This window comes from Hyperoodon ampullatus, assembly GCF_949752795.1.
Source record: "Hyperoodon ampullatus genome assembly, chromosome: 6".
NCBI classification, from domain to species: Eukaryota; Metazoa; Chordata; class Mammalia; order Artiodactyla; family Ziphiidae; genus Hyperoodon; species Hyperoodon ampullatus.
Genome location: NC_136919.1, coordinates 126112243 through 126131002, shown reverse-complemented (window position 1 = coordinate 126131002; position 18760 = coordinate 126112243). Strand labels below are relative to the sequence as shown.

The 18760-nt window shown below is 53.7% G+C and overlaps 1 protein-coding gene across 1 annotated transcript in view; it reads right to left on the bottom strand.

The window, feature by feature from the left end:
• SH3RF1 (SH3 domain containing ring finger 1) overlaps positions 1–18760 on the bottom strand; it is a gene marked incomplete at both ends in the record, with an annotated part of 147513 nt that overhangs the window by 17905 nt on the left and 110848 nt on the right. The window contains 6 exons of the mRNA XM_079706875.1: positions 1192–1496; positions 2267–2523; positions 4755–4925; positions 5952–6094; positions 12241–12351; positions 16658–16960. Of these exons, the coding sequence (XP_079563001.1) occupies positions 1192–1496; positions 2267–2523; positions 4755–4925; positions 5952–6094; positions 12241–12351; positions 16658–16960 (1290 nt within the window). The remainder of the gene's footprint in view (positions 1–1191; positions 1497–2266; positions 2524–4754; positions 4926–5951; positions 6095–12240; positions 12352–16657; positions 16961–18760) is intronic.

The following is an 18760-nucleotide window of genomic DNA, read 5'->3' as shown; positions in this document are numbered from 1 at the left end:
TCACATCTCCTCGGGCCCTGATCCTCCTCCCTCCCTTATGTGAAGATCCTTGAGGTTATACTGGGCCCACCTGGATAATCCAAACACCTTTAAACCTTTAATTTAATCCCAACCATAAGATCCCCTTTGCAATGTAAGGAAACGTATTCTCAAACTTCAGGGATCAGGACATGGACATCCTTGGGGGAGCCATTATTCTGTCTAGCACAGGCGTGCTTCAGCCTCAGAGATTCCATGAATCCTTCCCTGGGAGGCCTGCGGCTGAAGAGTCTGCTCTCCTCTGTGACAGTGGCCCTGACACACCATCCCGGAACCTTCAAATCTAAACTGTAAAATAATTCTTCTGAAGATACTGACAAAGTTGACCATGTCAGCTTGAGTACAAGTTTAAGGTAGTTAATTATAAACACTGAACAGATACCAATCTTTTGCAAAAACACTCATGTTAACTCAACAATTAAATATTAACTTTTTAGTAGCCTGTAAAGTTTATTTCCTTACAAACCCCTGCTTACAGGCTTCCCTAACCATTTAAACAGAGCGACATACATGACCACGGAACCTGGTGATGACCCTAGAGCTGCAGGCCAGCTCTGGGGAAAAGGCACGAACACTGGGGGAAAAGTCATGGTTACAATACAATTGCGCAGAATCTGCTGTCACTCTGCTCTTTCTGTGCACATCTAATCACCAGGCACTTCCCTTGTCTCCAAACGCCACCAGAAGTTAGTCTTTCAAACACAGCTTCCCACTTACATCTTCTTTCAAATTCAGGCCCAAAGGAGAGAGCCTTTTAAAAAGATGTAAAAAGGTACATCTTTTAAAAGATGTATTTAAAAGATACACCTTTTAAAAAGACACATCTTTTAGAAAGATGTATCAAATTAGAAAATAATCTCCCCCCTGTATTTCAAGTCAAGAGAAAAACTATCCACACAGGTTATAATCAAACGTAGTGTAGGAACAATGAAGCCAAAAGTAACACTTCTGATCAACCGTTTCTAGCCCTTAGTATATTAAGTACATTTCTGCAGGACTGTCAACCAGAAGCAAAGCCCACTAAACAGGAGGAGTGAAGGTCACTGAGGGGGTGGGGTGGAAGCCCCCGGAGGCAGACCCCAGCTTCCCACACCAGGGTCTAACTGCAGAGAGCCCGGCCCCGGTTGCCCGGCAGGCCCTTGGGGTGGTCACCTTGCTGTCCTTGTCTGGCTTGGCCGCTGAGCCGCTGTCGGGAGAGGTGGGCGGCCCCGGGAGCATGGTCACTGGGCGACCGCCGGGCTCGGTCTCCAGGGAGGCGGCGGGGAGGCTCGGCGGGGCCACAGCGCAGGCCAGCGGGGCGCCGACCCGGCCCAGGCTGCCAGCAGCCACGTGGGCAGGGGGGCCCATCGGGCCGGGGGGCTGGGGCGAGGCCAGGGGGTGATGGGGCAGCCCCGCGGCGCTCTGAACCTGGATGGGCGTCACGGCCGCCGTGGGGCGCTCCTGGCTGTGGGCCGAGACTGGAGGACGGGAGAGAAGAGCAGAGAGTGACTTGGACGCGTGCTGCTCGCCGAGCCCGCGCCGACCAGCACACCTGTCACAGCAGTAAGAAACCACGGTGCTTTAAGAGCGCTTACTTAGTCTTGGCGGGGCCCCTGGACACCACCCTTCCAGATCCCGGGTCAGCCCCACGTCTGCTGAGTGCCTGCGAGCCCACTTCACCCAGGGACCCAGCGACACCCCTACAGGGTCAGGTCAGGCTGGCCCCAGATCTTTTCTTATTATCATCGTTCTCCCTTTTCTCAGTAACCATTTTCCTCCCTTTGGTTATTCTGATAGAACTGAACAGTCTTCTCCAGCACTGCTACCTAAGGCTCTTGGGAGGTTTTCATGCTGTAGAAAGAAGAAAGCTCTTCAAGGTCCGGCTGGGTCTGAAGCAGAGCTGTGATGAAGCTCAGACCAGACCCTCAGCCCGGCGATCCTCAGGCTGCCATGCCGCCGCAGCAGCGGGATTCAGGATCATCTGATCTCAAGCACAGAAGTCACATTCTCAAGTACTATCGACATGGCTAGGGTCCACCTAATTTCCTTCAGACTCCCCATCTGTAGATCAGGCTTGAATTCACGAGCCAGGCAGGCGGAGTCAAGTAGCTGTGAGTAGACTGTGCCTGCCTGTCTCCTAACGTTATTCATTATTTTAAAGTTCCATCTGTCCTTCTCAGCATCTGTTGTAAAAGGTCTGATGTTGCTCAGAGCCCCCTTCCCGGTGCCACCCGCCCGGCCCCCCTACCTGTCCTCACAGCGCTGCGCGCCTGGTTGACGGTCATCTGTCCGGACATGTGCAGCAGGACCTTGGCCTGGGGACTCGTCTGGATGTGAGCTGCTGACACCACGGCAGTGGGGACCCCGGGACCGCCGGCCATGCCGTTCCCCGGGGGCTTCTGGGCAGGCGCTCCTGCGGGGGAAGGGCTGGCCGGTCCCCCCCCTCGACTTGTCTGGCCAGTGGTCGACATGGGGACTTTACCCTGGGAAGCACTGGTCACTGCCCTGCCGAGACAGAAGCCCAGTCCATCAGCAAGACAGGAGACAGAACAATTAACAACCATAAAAACGATGCAGAGCTTAAAAACAGAACACGTTAGGAAGTGAATGGAACCATATGCCCAAGGGTAAGAAGCGCAGATTCAAAGAACGGTGGCCCTGAGGAGAGAACGGTCTGGAAACGGAGTCGGAGAAAATCACGCGTCACTCTGCTCAAGGACATATGGTTCCTGGTCTCAGCTCCCGCCTGAAGCTAAACATCCCCACCAGCTTCCAGGCCCTGGAGAAGCCGGTCTGTTAGATGACAGTGTCTGTGTTGTCACGGCTGTGTTCATGTGCCCTGCCCTCCTCCCTAACTGCTCTGTGTACACGTGCGTGTGTGCACACACTTTGCAATGTCCCCTCTGGCTTCCTTCGAACTACCTTAACCTCATTCACGTTTCAATCCTGCCATTCCCAGCAGCCTGGCCGAAGGCTCAGGTCTAAGACCTCAGGATTCTACTGTTTCAGGTGGATTTCTTCCTTCTATGACCCTTGATTACAAAGTACGATGTCCTATTTTTTAGTAAATTCCTTATGAAATACTCCTGACTCAGTAAAAGTTCCCTGAAAGCAGGGCTATGTGCAATGGTTCTTTTCCATTCCTCTTGTACATGCACCGTTATAGGGGTACAGCCAGCTACAAACAAATATTTACTGGTTGAATTTAACTAAATTAGGTTCAGTGTAGTTTTACGTAACGTATTTTTTTTTAATATTCTAAATTCATTTAAACAACAATTCTATAGTAACTTTCTACCAAGCAGAATACTTCATTAACTTGAGCCTCCTTATTATTTACTATGAGGAATGACAGAGAATTTACTGTCAGTAAGCTTCTCTCCAGAGACTTTTGGATAATTTGTATTTGAATCTTATGAAAATGTTTTCCTTCACTAACTTGATTTGTTGTTGTTGCTTGGTTTATCTCCCTTAGTTGTTGTGGCTTTTTGTTTGTTTTCTTCCCACGAGGGAAGATCTAGCTGCCATCTTCTGGATATGGATGTAGATTTTAACATATACCGAGAAGAAGGTTTATAGTGATGAAAAATGTGCAAGTCAAATGAAAGCTAACATTCTGTCACCATCTGCAAACAGAATGATTTTCATTTGATTAGGCTGCTGGCCAGCCTCTGAATCAAGGCCAACAGCTGACAACATGTCAGTTCATTAAACTATTTACTTAAAATCAGGGACTTTGAGAAATGATTTAACACAGAGAAGCTGGCCCATTTATGAAGAGCCAGGTGGCCCAAAACTGGGGTTTCCTCAACGACAATGCCATTACAGGTCATTGCGTTCGTTCCAAAGCTACGTTCCTCAGTGCCCAGAGAGGGGACTACCTTTAAATAAAGTGAAGGCGATGTATCTATACATCTAAAGCTCTTGCTTCCCACTGACATGGTTTCTCAACCTTGGTGACATTTGGGGCCAGAGAGCTCCTTTCTGCGCAGGCTGTGCCGTGCCCTGCAGGTGTCCTGTGCGTCCCTGGTTTCTGTGCGCTGGAGACCAGTAGCACCCCCACCCCGCATCGTGACCATCAAAAATGTGTCCAGACGTTGCCAAATTACCCTGGGGAGCAAAACTGCCCTCATTTGAGAAGGGTGAAGGAGCTGTGTCATATTGAAGGAATTCTGTTTCTGACTGTACGACAGAAAATAACTGTGAGAATTCAGAGGTGACGGCCAAGCTACTGGAATAAACGGCTGGCTTTCAGCACCTCCTCACCAGGTGACCTCAGACGAGTTGCTTAACCTCTCCACCTCTACGGGCTCAGCTGCTGAGTGGGGATCACAACAGCACATACATCAGGCAGCTGCTTAAGGACGTGGCATTAACGTGTGTGATGCATCTAGAAACCTGCGTGTCTGGCATCTCGTAAGCATCACATAGAGTATTAATAATATCGCTTGAAAATGGTGTAGTTGAGTCTTCTCACATGTAACTTAAAGCAAATAATTTAAAACCCAGTACATTTATTGGTAGAAACCTACAATTTCACATATATCCATGTGAAGAGTAAGCTAAAATTTTGAGAATTAGAAGGGATTTCGGCAAATACAGATAGGGATCTTTAAAATGTCGGCTGTGTAACAAGCAGCTGTAATGGGAGGAGGAATCTTGGACAGGCTGAAAACCATGGGAAAGGACAAAGCTTCTCTGTTTAGGACTCAGCAACCACTTACTCAGAGCCCTACCTCGTGACAGGGGCCACATAATTGCCAGGGAAGACCCCTATCTTGCTGGTGTGCATGGACGTGCCCTTGAACCAGCCGTCCTGGCAGCGCTCAAACACGAGAAACAGCTCCCCCTTCCTCAGCTCCAGCTCATCCTCCTTCCGGGGGGTGTACGGATAAATGGCAACATACCTAGAAGAGGAAAAAACAGCCGATTTCAAGCTGAGTAACAGACAGACCCCAAGATGCTCAAAACTCTTCTTTGGCACAAAGCCTTGGATGTTTCACACAAAAGTAAACAGAAAGTACAATCCTTTAAGCTGTGAGTGGCCTTGGTCACTGTCCATTGAACTGCCACCTACATAGAAAAGACAGCGGCCTCCTGACTCAGAACTGCCCACCTGGTCCTCCCGGTGTGAAGGCGACGACCCCTCCACACGGTACTCATGGGTGCGAAGGAATTCATGCAGCTTGCCAGGGTGCAAGCCTGCTGTGGGGCGTCAGGTGCCCACTGGGAAAACTGAGCCCTTCAGATGGCCCCGGTCAGAGTTGGGAAGCAGCCCCGGCAGGAACATACGGTTCAAAATCCCGCTGGGGAGCTTGGCACATGGCTGAACCCGAAGGCCGGCCGCACCCGCGTCTGTGAGCTCAGCCAGGGTAGACACGGAATTTGCAAGAGTCAAAGGCAAGGCAAGTGCAGATCGCAGAGAGCCCCCAACAGCTCCTGCATGCACGGGACTGTGCCCCGACACGTGGAGCCCGCAGCTCGGCGGGCCACGTGAACCAGGCTCCGAGCGTCTGCTGGGTCAGTCCACACAGGGGAAAAGCCTCCAACGCCGAGCTGCATTCGGCCACGGGGAGCCCCTGAACGGGATAATGTCCAGACTTTTCACTGTAGGGGACCTGCAGCTTTGCACGCGCACACTCTGCTAGGTCTGGCCTCTGCTCAGCCCCTCCCTGTTCCCAAGCATCCTTACGCAGGGGACGAAGGTGGGGACAAAGCCCTGGCAGGAGTGGCAGAGGAAGGCCGGGAAGACCCGCACTCAGCAGGCCGGCTGCCCGGTGGCCCATCCTCAGACCCACTTAGTTTCTGTTTCCTAATGAATGACACGCACGACCAAGCATACGACACCACCCTGGCACCAGCGACCCCCAGAAAGCCGTTCCCCGCGTCTCTGCTTGGGCTCAGTCCGCGGCCAGAAAGGCCGCCGCACTTACACGCTGGGGCGCGTCTGCGGCCGTGAGTGTGTGGTCTGGTCACTGGGTCCGGCCACGGGTCTGGAGCCCATCCCGGGAGCAGCAACAGCGCCCATGGGGGTGGCCTCCTGGAGAGGGGGCGGGGGGAGAGGAGGATTCATAGTCTGGAGAGAGAGACAAAAAAGAAGAAACAAATGATTTATGCACATCCTTCACGGCAAAGAGGAGGGAAGAGGAATCAGAAACCCGTGAAAAAAGACATCGGTGGAATCCACACAGAGCAGAAGCAGCTGCCCTGTGCAAAAGCCTCCTTGGAAAAGAGTCCTCTTTGTTACCCTTTAGGATCTTAGAGCCACAGCGACCCCTTCCCCAAACAGGTAAGTCATCACACCTGGGAGAAGGGAAAGAAAAAAATGACACAACTGCGTGTAATTTTAACATTGATGGCACTTCTAAGTGCAAAAACCAGGACCAGGACCCGAACGCCTTTCAAGGGGGCGGCTATGATGTCACCCTGCTCGCTAGGAATTAACTTGTGATTGTTTCTGCAACCCGAAACTTAAAACACCACGGAAAACAATTTAGCTGCACTGTATCGCAAACCATCCCCACAAAAGAAAATTTCCTTTGATGCCTGGTTTCCCAAAACCACACACAATAGCAAGCCACAATCACTGGGCCATTGGTTTTACTTTTGTTTATTCTCTTCTTAGCTCTGCCAGCTTTTGAAATTTAGGACGATCGAGGCTGGTAATCTTTAACAAGTACACCGTGAGCACCCGCTGCTTCCTTCATGGGCTCTGCCGACAGGACTCCGGTGCCTTTTCAGAATCAATGGAGCAATTGTTACCTTCTGATCTATACACCCCGGATAATTCTTTAGGGTCTGGGTACCGAAACTCCTGGGAAAACAGGCACACAAAGACCTGCCCAAACCCCTACCTCGCCTGCCCTCCCCAAATCTTTGAACCATTCCACGTAAACACCGAATCAAAGGAGAAATAAGGAGGCTGAAGACTGCCCCTTGGGAGGTGTGCATGGCGTCTCCACATCAGCTTAAAAGAAGAAAGAACCCCACGGTTTCTAAACACAGGGAACAGCAATTTGTTTCTATTTTTTGGAAAAAAAAAATTCAATCTCATCAACGTTTCCTTCATCTGCCTATTAACGTACACAGTTCCAGAAACAAAATCAACTGAGTAGAAAAGGATATCAAATTTCCAGACACACGCTGCAACCGTTTTACACATTGTATTTAATTTTTGGACCTCAGAGAAGGCTTTTTCCACCCTGCAGCCGCGGCAGGACACCCAGTGCAGGATAAACTGCACATTGCGGTCCCAGGGTGGGCGGGGTCGTGGCGACAGTCACAGAGCAAGCCGCCCTGCGCCCCGGGGCAGCTCCGGGCAGGCACACACGGGCCCTGCAGCCTTTACCACCTTTAACCAGGAGAAGGCCAAGCACTTATGCCGTTGGTCTCAGAGACAAAGTGGAGACAAATCGAGATAATCCTGGTAGAAGACTCAGCGCACCTGACCCGGGCGGGTCCTGGGCAAGGACACTGAACAGAACAGTAGCCGGAGGGCACGAAATCACCCGAGTCGTCTCCTCCAGTCTCCCCAGGCCTCACCTCAGAGCCGCGGAGCCGTGGGGGGCAGGTGACACAGAAGACAAAAGGAGCCCAGGCCACCCACCCCTGGAATCACTCAGAGCAGGGCCAGGGGCCCACTCGGCTCTCGGAGTAGAATTCCACCGGCAAAGAGAGCAGAGAAAAACTGCTGCGCCTTCATGGCGGTGAAACAGAGGCTGTACTCACCTGGCCCGATGCGGAAAAAGACAAAAAAAAAGGCAAGACAATCTAGGGAGCTGATAAAAATACAGGCCACGCTGGTGGGGACAAAATATAAGAACACATCACCTCTTATAGTTAAAGAATGCAGTAAGGGAATGTCTGGTATAGGTGACTTTTACAAAGAGTGAGTCAGGAGGCATCTGAGATCTGGCACGAGAGAGGAGGGTCTCGAAGGTCCCAAAGGTGGTGCTGCAGGCAGAACGCAGCTCTCTCCCTCACGGGTGGTGCTGGTGAAACTGGGCAGACTTCTCCCCACTACTGGGCTGTGTATCTTCGGAGAAATGTGCACGTGTGTGTGCGCGTTCGTGGGGGGATAAGCGCACAGAAAGACTAGCGGTTACACTCGGGCTCCCCAGCGTGGCTGCCCCCTGGGGCCGGTCAGATGCCAGGGCCCCAGCGTGTCCAGGGCCGGGCCGGCCAGAAGGTCCCGTGGGCTGCGTGGTGAAGACCCCACGCCGAGAGAATGTGGGGACGTGGACGCGCGGGAGCGACCGCATCCTCCCATCACCGCACGGCTGGGCGCCGGGAGCCAGGACACACCCTCCTGCCGCAGCAACGGCACCTGCGGGCTGCTGGGGGTGCAGGACACCTCTGGTCACGACAGCGCTCAGAAGCCAACCCCACGCTTGTCACCGCCGGCACCAGACACTGACCTAAAGCAGCAGGGCTGGGAAGCGGGCCTGTGCTGAGCCGCGTGGAGGGGCCGAGGGCCAGGGGAGCGGGACCGGGCCTCTGGGGTCCAACGCAGGGGACCGGATGTCGGCCGCGCTGTCGCCGAAGCGGGCCTCTGCTTGTGCTTCTGCAGATCCAGACCCTCCTACCCTCTCCACGCGGCCATGGTCTGAGGCCACGACGACGGTCTCTGAATAATACTTTGCTTAAAACCAGGGCTCGGGGGGCAGGGTCTGCGGTGGGACACGGTCACGTCCGCCCCGACCAGGCTCTGTCCCCGACCCACTGATCTCTCGGAAGAGGCAGCTTTACACCGTGGAGGACGCCGAGGGTTTGGGGTCAGAAACGCAGATTCTAGCCCCGGCTCAGCCTCTGAGGGCCGCCCTCGGGCTCGCTCCAAGAGAGCAGCGTCCTGTACGTGTGACCGGTTCCAGGCCACCGACGGGCCACATCCGCTAGTGGACGGTGGGAGCTCACGGACGGGCCGTGGCTCCCTCCTGTCTCCCCTCCCTGCACCCAGCCCCGAGGCGCCTGGGGGCCGAGCTCCACGAGGTGCTCACCCCGGGCGAGTGCTGCAGGCCGCTGACCAGGAAAGCGCTTTGCCTGGATGGAGCCGCGGGTTCTGACGGCAAAAGGTCCATGTTCTTCCCGACCGTCCTTCACGTGTGTCCTCACGTGTGCCCCTCCTTCTTCTCCAGGGCAGAGAAGTGGCTGCTGGCATAGACTCTGGGCATTTCTGGGTCCTCCGAGCAAACACCACTTAATACCCACCAATCCCGTCATGATTCCTTCCTGAACATCCGATTCCAATGAACCCACTTTCAACCTCTCAGGGTCTTCCTGTGCCGTGAACTCACGCAGGTGCTTGGCCACCGAGGGGATAGCAGGAGGCGTGGCTGGTCATCCCTCCTCGGGGCAGTGGTGCCACCAATTCCCAGAGCGTCACCGCCTGCACACGGCCACATGTGTGCAATCATTGGAGTATTCTGCCTTTTTTAAACAACGAGTAGGAAACAGAAAAATGGAAGCACTGATAACCAGCGATTCAAAAAAACACTCAGGGGTCAGAATTCAGTAAAATTAAGAAGATGGAAAAGTGAGTTTTTCATCTCATCTGGACACTCCCTGGAACTCAGTCAGCCACTCGTGGGCACAGCTATGAAGAAAAGAAAAAAATTAAAGAGTATATTTAAAAATGCCAGAGACAGATGCTTGGAAGGTGATGTCGGAAGGGGAGATGTAATTAAGAATTTGGTAGATTAAAACAACCTCTCTGGGAATGGACTTTCCCTCACCAATTGCCTTTGACGTGTGAGGAGACACACCCACACCATTCGCTGACTCTGCAGAAACGACATCCGAGGGGTTCTCAGCAGCAGTAGGTCAGGGAAGACGGCCCTTCCGGCACCCTGGGCACAGCGGAGGCTCAGGATGGAGGCTGCTGTCAGAACTCACGAGGCTGCAGAGTCAGAGACTGTCTCGCTGTCCTGTGTCCCCATCACCCAGCTCTGTCCACGGGAGGTACCGGACCCTCAACGAGGGCTTCACGAACGAGAAAGCGTCCTGTGCGCCTGCCGCCCTCAGGGCGGTCTGATATGGATCAAGAGGCCTTGGTTCCCGAGATGCCAGGGTCCTTCTCTGTGGTCGCCATGGAGGTCCTGTCCATATCCTGTCCCCATTCTGGTCGTCAGAACTGCTGCCGATTCCAAACGCTTGACTTCTGCTTCTCACGCTGCCAAGCTGGGCGGTCCCGTCCCTACGTCCAGAATCCTGCCCTGACCCTCCGGACCCTCCCACCACGGGCGACAATGGACTCAGTATGTCTTGGCTATCCTGAGAACATGACATCATTTAATTTTGTTTCTTTAAGTGCACACACAAATGCACACACTTGTTTTTTTTTGTTTTTGTTTTTTTTTGCGGTACGTGGGCTCCTCACTGTTGTGGCCTCTCCCGCTGCAGAGCACAGGCTCCGGACGTGCAGGCTCAGCGGCCATGTCTCACGGGCCCAGCCGCTCCGCAGCCTGTGGGATCTTCCCGGACCGGGGCACGAACCCGTGTCCCCTGCACCGGCAGGCGAACTCTCAACCACTGCGCCACCAGGGAAGCCCCACACACTTGTTTTAGTTATGGTTACACACTGTTGGGTGCAATCTGATTTCAACTTGGCCATGGACTGTATCTGGCCTTTCCTGACCTGGCTACCTTGTGACATCTTGTAGCTAAACACCTCTCAGCTGGTCCAGAGGATCAGGGATCACCCAGCACCTGTTTCACAAGTTCTTCTGCCATATTGTGCACAGGACACGAGAGCAGGCTCTGCAACCTCCTCCCCTCACAGAATCAGCTGGAAAAAAAACCCTCCCTGCCATGAAGAGTCTGATGTCTGAATGAGAGAGATGTAATACCAGTTTTGCTTCTATTATTAGATATTTAACATTTTAACTGTTACTTGTGAGATGTACAGGACAACAGGCTCATAATTCCACTCTGAATAAAAGATTAAAAAGTCTCAACTTATGAAAAAAGTGCTAGAAATAATGTTCATGTCCTAGTCCAGCAGAGGTACTTATCACCTAAAATCCACACCGGGAGACTTCCCTGGTGGTCCAGTGGGTAAGACTCCATGCTCCCAATGCGAGGGGCCCGGGTTCGATACCTAGTCGGGGAACTAGATCCTGCATGCAAGCTGCAACTAAGACCTGGTGCAGCCTAAACAAATAAATAAATAATTAAAATAAATAAATAAAGTAAAATCCACACCAGGAAAAGCCTGGTTTCCTTCCCACCACGTCGCCTACGCCTGCTGTGATCGCACTCAAAGTCTTGGGAAAGGTTTCTTCCGGGTTGATGGAAGATAGAGGGCACATGTTACCGAGATTTTTCCACTTAAACCTAACATATTAAATCCAAAGCATTCCTGCCAGCCGACCAGGGACTCTGAGATCTAGACATCTCCCAGGGTGACAGGCAACAGATGTGCTTATAATTAGTTTTCCATTAAATGGAATTGGCATAGACGCAGCGTTACTAAACCGTCCTCTTGCTGGACAGGCAGGCTCTCTTGTATAATCCTGGGATGAAATGGCTGAATGTGAATTAATTGTGTCCCTGCTTCCCGAGGTTGAATTTCTTGTTTCTTCCTTTTCAGTTTTCTCCCCACAGAGTTCTTGTTTGTATCAGCCTCCCTGGACTGCCCTCCCTCTTCCTGTTAATTTCCCCCTTAGGCTGTCTGAAAGCACTCAGCGGTTTTGTTCAGACTCTGTCTGCAGGCTGCGGGGCTTTCTGGAGAATCACACATCTGATAACCTCCAGGGAGGCCAGTCACACAGACCAACAGAAGACCAGGAGCCCGAAAGGGGAACTGTAATCGGAGACAGGAATCCATGCATTGCGTGACCCGAGGCAAACCACACGGCCTCTAGGATCCCAGCTCCCTCAGTACTTCCATAAACACGCCTGGTCTAGAAACCCAAAAGAAGCAAAGGTTAATAAGCCTTCAGAAAATCAGGCTGACCTTTAATGAAAATTAAAAGTACTTCCCGGAGATCTTCCTGTAGCCTCAGGCCACCGACCCTTGCCATTAAAATAAAGTGCTGGCTACCGGCCTGAGACTTTGTGATTTTTTGCTAAAATGAATAGAGAGAGAATGAGAGATAGAGACCCCACCCTCCCCAAGCGTCATGGTGAGCTGTGGTGTCAGGACGGCAGCAGCCAGCCCACAGGGCTGCGCACCTGTGAGCCGCAGGCACGGGGGTCGGGCGGGAGGCGGTGGTGCACACTCACCGAAAGGGCGGCCGGGTAGGGGGCCTCTGGCGGGACCGTGCACGGGGGGCCGGTGGTCACCGGGCTGCTCGGGGGTGGGGTCACGATCAATCCGGTGGTACTTATGTGGACCTGCCAAGGAAAAAAGAGTGAGTAAAAGAGCACGCACGTACAACTAATGAGACCAGCTAAGCCCCGGGCACCGAGTCACAGCTAAACATCCAAGACCCGCAGCTCCCATCACTGGGGGAAGGCGGAATCCCCTGCAGGTTATCCAGCCCAAACGTACTGAGGCCCTAAGGTGTGTCAGATGCCAGGGAGCCACTTGACAAACACTGGTCACGACGACACTTCACGCACAGAATCCACGGCCGCTGCCTCACATGAGTGCTGCTGGGACCGGCCTGGCCTGCAACTAGCCCATGAACACCTTCCCAGGGATCCTGCTCCGGTGGGTTGTCCTGAATGCTCACCGGTCCACCAACTCGTTAAATCTACACGACAAGCTTAAGGTATCGTGCCACCTCCAGGATCATTTCTCATGACTTGTTGTACCTTCCATGGGGATGCATAATTAAAATGCAGCCGCCTGGACTGCCGATCGCAGGCAGTTATTTACAAAACCTTTCAGGGAACAGGGTCAAGCCAAACTAGCTGTTTTCAAAGGTGTCTTATCAGGACTTCCCTGGTAGTCCAGTGGTTAAGACTTTGCCTTCCAATGCAGGGGGTGCGGGTTTGATCCCTGGTCAGGGAGCTAGGATCTCACGAGCCTCGGGTCCAAAAAACCAAAAACAGAAAAAGCAGAAGCAATATTGTAACAAATTCAATAAAGGCAAAAAAACAAAACAAAAAAGGTCCACATCAAAAAAAAAAAAGTCTTAAAAAAAAAAACAAGAAAGGGTGTGTTATCCACGACACTACCCAAGATTAACTGACTAGAAAGAAAGTTATTCGGGTCATTTCATCGCAGGTGTTCGGCTACCTGATCAATTTCGCGCCCGCTGCACCCCGGGTGTGACCGCAGACCCAGGGCGACGGTTCCTGCACGGGACGTCTTTCCTCCACTATTAAAGGAATGTGGCTGGCTGCTACCTTGTCTCCCCAGGAAACAATGTTCCACCAAAACTGCTGGGCTTTTTGTAACAAAAACTTAACCCCAAACCTAGTTTCCTCAATCCCAATAATTAGGAAAAAGATTATCAGGACAAAGAGAGGCTCAGAGATCAGTTCCCAGATGGCCTGAAGGACTTTCATTTCCTGCCAGGCAAGGACAACCAGCATCCTAGCACACGGCTGATTTTCACAGGTCAAGTCTGAGCTACGTGGAATCCACATCCCTGTAAATCCACATCCCTGTACCTGGCGGCTCATACACTGACTGAACCTAAGCAGAGCCAAGGGGCACCTCCACAAAGGCTCCCCCCCAAACCTCAGTTTCGGTCTCTCCTGTGAACCAAAGTCTATTTCCACGCAATTTCTAATGAGACGTACATGGATTTTTCATCCTAGGATAAAACCTAGTGGCCTCTAGCTATCCTATTCAAGAAAACTGTTTGTGTACGTACTCTGAGGACAAGTACGTACTCTGAGATGCAAGTTGGCGTCACAGGAAACACAAGTCTTTCTTCAAAGACAAATGAGCCTCCGTTCAAAGTGCACGCTGTTACCTAGGAACCTTCGGGTGGGAAAACCTTGCCAAAACTCAGCTTCCAGGGCCTGACCCTACAGGCCGCGGAGGAAGTCCTCACTAGTGTCTGACATCTCGCCAAGAGCCCCAGACCGGGAGGCAGGGTGATGACCTTGAACGAGCCCGTGAACTTGGACAGTCACCTTGTGAGGGCATGGGGTAGACCACAGGCCGCCTGGGGTCTCTGCCCACACGGCCCTGGACGTGAAGGACCCTGCAGGCCCCAGTTCCACGCGGGTAAAGGAAGAGACAGTCACCAAAGGATGACTAAAGGCAGAAGCCAGCGGCAGGAGTGACCGGGCCGAGCGGGGCAGGTGCGGGACGAACGCCCTGAGCAGGTCGGGCAGCCTGGCTTCCTACTGTGCTCACTCCCTCCCGTGGGGCTGCACACTGGCTCGGCTTCCTCCCCGGGAAAGGGCTACGTGGAGAGCGGGGAAAGCAAAGAGGAAGGAGTGGGTGGACCTTCCTGCTTCCCCTGAAGCTGCCGGCAACACAAAAATGCTACCAAGCACCGAACATCATGAATCTCTCCTGCAGCTGGCAGAGGGCACGAAACATCGAGGGCGCGGCCAGAGGAGCAGACCGACGCCTAGCTGCTTGTGACACCATGTGCTTTACAGACGCCCATCACAGACATCTGTGCACACCTGTGCTGGGGACCTGCCTGACGGCACAGCCTACAAACCACCTTCCAGTTCTCACATTTGACGGTGCCAGAGTCACTGATACGATAGCAAGCAAGCTGTCTGTTCCCTTGTGTCCTGCAGGATTTCGACGTGACAGTGCGCTCTCTAAGTGCCATCCGGAAACACGAGGACGAGCCCGGGCAGGGGAGCTGACCCGGAGGCGACATCACAGTGGCCTGACCCCCTCCACGTGGCTTTCGTTCGGGTGCGAGAGGATGAACGTTCACTGCTGCAGGCCCCGTGCTTTGGATTTTCTCATCAAAGCAACCACACCGCGTGAAACAAAAGCAAGAAGGACACGAGGCCCAAAGCAGGAGACACATCCAGCCTAGGGCCCGTCACATCTACAGCAGGTCCGTCCTGGGTTGGGCTGGTCCTGCGTCACTGTGGCCCGTAGTGCCCGGTGATGGGGCCGGGTGTGCGTGCCGGAGCCGAGGCTGGAGAACCCAGGCAGCGCTGCAAACCTCTCCCATCTCTTCTAGAAATAACTTCTCCCTGAGGCGACATGTTAGCACTGAGAACAGAACCTGTTAGAACACGGGGAGGCTGTCTTCATGGAAACAGAGAAGCCCGTTTCCTCAGCTACTGCGCCCAAGACACAAACAGCCCCACCCTGCCGTGCCCACGCCCAGCGCCACGCCCGACACCGGGGTCTCTGGGACAGACGCTGGGTGACCCGCCTTCCCCTCCACCTTCTCCACGGCCACAGACGGCTGTCCACACCTCCAAGTCTGTGCCCTGCTGAGCCGCCCCGAGTCCCAGCAGAAGCTCACCTTTTATTTCAAGCAAATGTCACTGTGAATGCTGCTAAGGTCACAAAATGAAAAACACAGTCCCGCGACCCGATTTTCCATAGGGAAGAGCCCTCGTCACCAGCCCCTCCGTCAGAGCCTCCCTCAGAGGGGGCCCTGCAGCTTTGACCCCTCCAGGGTCACCCCCTCGTACTCCTTGCTCAGACCTGGAACCGTGTCTATTTCTACAGGCTTGATCCCTTCCTGGCTCTCCTCTATACACTGTCCAAGTGACTCACTCACTCAACCAACGTTTACGCTGCTTACTGTCTGTCTGACGCTTGGGAACAGCAGTGAACAGACAAAGCCCCCTGCCCTCTGCCCTCTTCCGTGTGTGTGTGTGTGTGTGTCCATGTGCGTATCTCTGTGTGCGTGTCCATGTCCTACTTCCCCTGCAGGGTCACGTGCCACGGCCACACCACCTAAATAACGCTGCTGAGCCACAATCCCATTCAGAAACTACGAGATCCAGTGTGGACCTGTAGGACGGGGTCAAGGGGCATTTTGATAACCTTGGTAAGGAATGCCAAATGCTGCACGGCACATTTTTATTCCGTGGTCCAAAACAGGCATACATCAACCTGTGCAGTATATGTTTGTTTTTACAAAGCACAGTGGAATGTATATAAAACCTGCATGAATTTTAAGATGAAACACAAGACTTGAAAGCAGTGTCTCCCGCTACAGCAGGCTGCTCAGGACCCGGCTCTCTGGCCTCTGGTGGTAGAGGACACGGCTGTCCTCTGCCTAGGTAACTGCAGCCGCCTGGGACCTGGGTGGCCCCCCGGCCCGGGGCTCAGTCCGACCACAACTAGGGTCTGACACACAGAAGCCCATGTCTTCTCCATCCTGGGTACACGGTGCGTGCACGGCACCCAGAACATCTGTAAGAAGGCACTCGAGACCTGTTTGCCAGATGAATTACCAACGTTCCCAATCATCGTGTGTATTTTTATAAACACAAGAATAACACGTAGCTATGTCTTAAGGCCATGCAAAGTCTTGTTGGAATAACGAGTTAAAAAAATAACGCTAGGCCAATTTCTAGTTTCCCGCTGAATGGGGGCCTGGTGGGGAAAGCACTCAGCTTGACTGGAGTCATCTTGTAATTGCCGCACTGCCCTTTGGAGGTGCCTGAGCCGACCTGGGGACATCCAGGCTGGTTCCCCCCCACCCCATTTCCACGCACAAACGCAGAGGGCTTTGCCCTGGGAGAGCTGCTGTCCCCCGAAGGCTGACACCACGGTGGCCCCGGGGCTGGGCAGTGCGGGTACCTGAGAGGGGGCGCTGCACGAGAGCCCGGCCAGCTCGCCGATGCGCGCGGCGGCCGTGGGGTTGCTGGAGCTGATGAGGACCGGGGGGCTGATCTCCATGGAGTGGCGCTGCTGGGTGGCCTGCGACGCCTTGCTGGCCGTGGTCAGGGAGGTGAACGAGTGCCGCTTCTTCGTGTTCTTCTTGGCTTCGGGCTGCTTGGGGGCCGCGCTGCTCGGGGCAGCGGCCGGGGCGCCCTCCCCAGCGCCAACGCCCCCTGAGGGAGGCTGGTCCCACTCGATCAGCTGCTTGGCCGCCGAGTTAAACTGCAAACCAGCAGAGGACACGAGAAGGTCAGATGACAGGTATTCTCCACACCCTTTTATCTAAAGCTGAGCATCATCACTTTAAAGTCTGCAGGTGCAAGTACACCTTTGTTCCCACGTGAGATGTCGTTTCTCTCAATACGAGGACTGCACTGTACGTACAGCACAGAGAGATGCTAAACCAAGGACAAACAATTCCAATGCAACACCAGCAAGATTAAGAACATCTTTTTCCCCCCAAGAATCTTCAGAATATCTAATGTTAAACGTTGCCAGTAACAAATGAAGATTTATTTCGGCCCCTGAGGAAATGCAGGAACCGTGGGGGGCAGGGCGTGTGGTCTCAGGGCGGCCTCTACTGCTGGGTGACAGCTGGGCTCCGCTCAGAGCCGGACCTGCAGGGCAGCTGCCGGCGGTGACTACGGGCACGACCGCCACCGTGAGCCTGGCACACGTCCACGGGAATTACCGCCCCCACCTCCCCGTTCTAGGGGGGCCCCCACAGAAGTGTCGGCAGAAACTCCTGATTACTTTTACTTCTGAAAATCTCGTGCCGGCGATTTTCCTGAGCTTAAATTTTGAGTTCTAACACGTCGAGACCTGAAATCCAAGCCCTGCTGCCAAGCGAACTTGGCCTGTTTGAAAAGCTGTCTGAGTGCAAAGTTGGGGCCCGACGGTTTGTCAAAAGCTGCCCACGGGCCTGGGAACGCCAGCAAGAAAGAACACAGGGAGTTTCTGTTCCCTGAGGTCAAACACAGCATTTCTAGAAAGCCTGCACGACAAGCAGCCGCATCTGTACTTACCCAGACAGTACAGTGACGGGAAACATCGGGCGTAGTTTAACCTCTTAACAACCATGAAGATGAAAAACAATAAGCTCCTCAGAGAGAACTGGGGAAACAGTAAGCATAGCGGGGGTCTTCCCATCCCAGCACTTTGCACACGTGCCTCTTTCATCACATGTTCTTTCGCACCTAACTGGTTTACAGCTGTGTCTCCCCAGCCGTGGACGAGGACGTCCTCCCAGAAGGATGGAAATCCTGTCGCGATACTGAAAGATGTGAACTTGCTCTGGCACCAGCGGCTCGGGAAGCTGGTGACTGAGCCCTGAAGCCAGTGCTTCCAGATGAAAACCGACTAAGAGGGTTCCTGCGGCTGCCTGGGGACCCGCCGTCACGGGACCCGACAGCGTTTCTATCGCACGCCTACCCCCCTTCAGACCGCAGGGATCCTACCCACATTCAAACTTTCAAGACTCGCAGGCAGTAACGCCCCAGTAATGCCCGGCGATGCCCGAGTGCCAGGGGCAGGGGGAGGGGAATCATGACTCCAGCGGGTGTTAGGGACGAAGGCTGGGCTGCTGGGAAGGGGCGGCGTTTGGCCCGGAGACCCCGTATTCACAATGCCGCCTTGGCCCCAAGAGAATCATATGCCCAAGGAAGCAAGGCCACGGCTCTGTTTTCACGGCAGGAGTGGCCCAGACCTCAGGACAGAGCAACAGACTGTGTGGGGCGAGGTCCCTGTTCCTGCACAGGCTAGGGACGAGGGTCTGAAATCGGAGCAGACAGACCAGTCCCTTCATTCCACTCACCCCAAAGCCAGCACCCAGTGAGACGGAAGACCAGGACTGCGATGCCAGAGCTCAGGGGTCTGGGCATGCCTCCTTCCCGGGTGAGCTCACCTTGACAGGAAAGCAAGGACCCGGCGGCTTTTCATGGAATTTCGAGGAACTCTGTACGAGCTCCAGTGTGGCTTTCTTTCCATGACCTTCTCTAGCCACAACACCTAAGTTCACTGTCC